The sequence below is a fragment of the Eimeria mitis genome, genomic scaffold (assembly GCF_000499745.2).
Source record: "Eimeria mitis Houghton genomic scaffold, Emh_scaff3958, whole genome shotgun sequence".
NCBI classification, from domain to species: domain Eukaryota; phylum Apicomplexa; class Conoidasida; order Eucoccidiorida; family Eimeriidae; genus Eimeria; species Eimeria mitis.
In genome coordinates, this window is record NW_013572294.1 from 1 (window position 1) to 2,044 (window position 2,044).

Consider the following 2,044-nt stretch of genomic DNA (forward strand, 5'->3'; position numbering starts at 1 on the left):
TATATATATATATATATATATATGTATATGGGATCGTTGTATATTGTACTGGGATCGCCTTGGGATCGCTTTGCTGATAGTACAGCTCCCCCCCTATAATACAATGGAGTATGGTTAGGGTTTAGGGTTTAGGGTTTAGGGTTTAGGGTTTAGGGTTTAGGGTTTGCGTAAAGACTGTGTGTACGTAGCAGCTGCGTGTACACCCCAAGTATGGAGTTGTTGCAGCCCGCTGGTGGTTTTGTTTATATAATAAAAAAACAAAAAACAAAAAGAAAAGAAAAATATCTGCTGCAGCTGCTGTTTGCTGCTGCTGCTGTTCTTTCGGCTTGCTGCTGCTGCTGCAGCAGCAGCAACAGCAGCAGCAGCAGTGGAGTTGCTGTTGCTGCTGCTGCTGCTGCTGCTGCTGTCTGTCTGTGTTTGGAGACAGAATATAGCTGCTGAGTTTCTTTTTAATTAAATAAATAAAACAAATGCTAGAAGGCCAAAGAAAAACACGAAAACCTCCCCCCCTGCAGCAGCAGCAGCAGCAGCAGCAGCAGCAGCAGCAGCAGCAGCAGCGGCCTCTGTAGTGGGCTGGGGTGTATGTACACCTCAGCAGATAATGCATGCGACTCCTTTTCTTTATTTGTCTATTTCTCTCTCACTTCTACTTTCTTCTTGGCTTGAAACAGCGAGAACAGAGCAGCAGCAACAGCAGCAGCAGCAGCACCAACTGCTACAGCAGCAGCAACAGCAGCTCCAGCAGCAGCAGCAGCAGCAGCAGCAGCAGCAGCAAGGTATTCAGCTGTATGTACACCTCAGAGCTGCAGCAATGACTCTGCAGACGGTGTGGGGCCACGCCTTCTAATAACCGGACCACTGGTCCGGCCTGTGTAGCTGTGCTGCACAGTTAGCGCTGCAGCAGCAGCAGCAGCAGCAGCAGCAGCAGCTGCTGCTGCTGCTGCTGCTGCTGCTGCAGCTCTTCTCTCCAACCTGCAGCAGAAGGATAAACTGCAGCAGCAGGACAAACACCAGCAGCAGCAACAACAACACAGCAAGCGGGAGAAGAGACAGCGGGAGCCACAGCACTCCTACAGCAGCAGCAGCAGCAGCAGCAGCAGCAACAGACGTTGCAGCAGCACCTCGTCAGCAGCAGCAGCGATACCAGCAGCAGCAGCAGCAGCAGCACTATCACCAGCAGCAGCAGCAGCATCAGCACCACCGTCACCTCCACGAGCAGCCGCAGCAGGAGCACCAGCAGCAGCAGCAGCATCTCCTGCGGCAGGAGCACACGCAGCAGCAGCAGCAACAGCAGCAGCAGCAGCAGCAGCAGCAGGAGCAGCAGGAGGAGAGGGATACAATGTCAATCCGCGGGATTCATCTATCCTCCCCTGGGGGCCCAGGGTCATCACCGAGGGTTTGTGGTTTAGGGTTTGGGGGCGGGGGTTTAGGGTTTGCGGCTCTAAACCAGAACGCAAGGTGTATAGTAGCAGCAACACGACGAGGGTTTGTGGTTTACAGCACTGAACCCTTCAAAAAAACCTTCCAAAGAGGTCAAACCCTAAACCCTAAACCCTAAACCCTAAACCCTAAAACCCTAAACCCTAAACCCTAAAACCCTAAACCCTAAACCCTAAACCCTAAACCCTTTTTATTTTTTTCAAGTTGTTTTTATATTTACTCTCAGCATCCTCTCTCTGCCCAGCATTCAGCACTCAGCACCCAGCATCTAGTGTCTAGGGTTTAGGGTTTAGGGTTTAGGGTTTAGGGTTTAGGGTTTAGGGTTTGTGGGGTGCAGAGCTGGTGGCGGGGCGGGGAGAGGAGGAGGAGGAGACAGAGGGCTGCATCGGCCTCGTGGAGATGCTCTACACCTGCAACATACTAGCTGTCGTCGGCAGTATGTGTTTTTTGTTTTTTTTTGTTTTTTTTTGTCTCCTTTTTGTCTCCTTTTTGTCTCCTTTTTGTCTCCTGATGCTCTACACCTGCAATATACTAGCTGTCGTCGGCAGTATGTTTGTTTTTTTTGTTTTTTTTTTTGTTTTTTTTTTTTTTTTTTTTTTTTTCC

At 50.0% G+C, this 2,044-nt stretch overlaps 1 protein-coding gene across 1 annotated transcript in view; it reads left to right on the top strand.

Annotated features, from left to right (window-relative positions):
* Positions 1-103: 103 nt before the first annotated feature.
* Positions 104-2,044, top strand: part of EMH_0071120 (uncharacterized protein) — a gene marked incomplete at both ends in the record, with an annotated part of 4,872 nt that continues 2,931 nt past the window's right edge. The window contains 4 exons of the mRNA XM_013499058.1: positions 104-113; positions 672-776; positions 890-1,396; positions 1,778-1,876. Coding sequence (XP_013354512.1) covers positions 104-113; positions 672-776; positions 890-1,396; positions 1,778-1,876 — 721 coding nt within the window. The remainder of the gene's footprint in view (positions 114-671; positions 777-889; positions 1,397-1,777; positions 1,877-2,044) is intronic.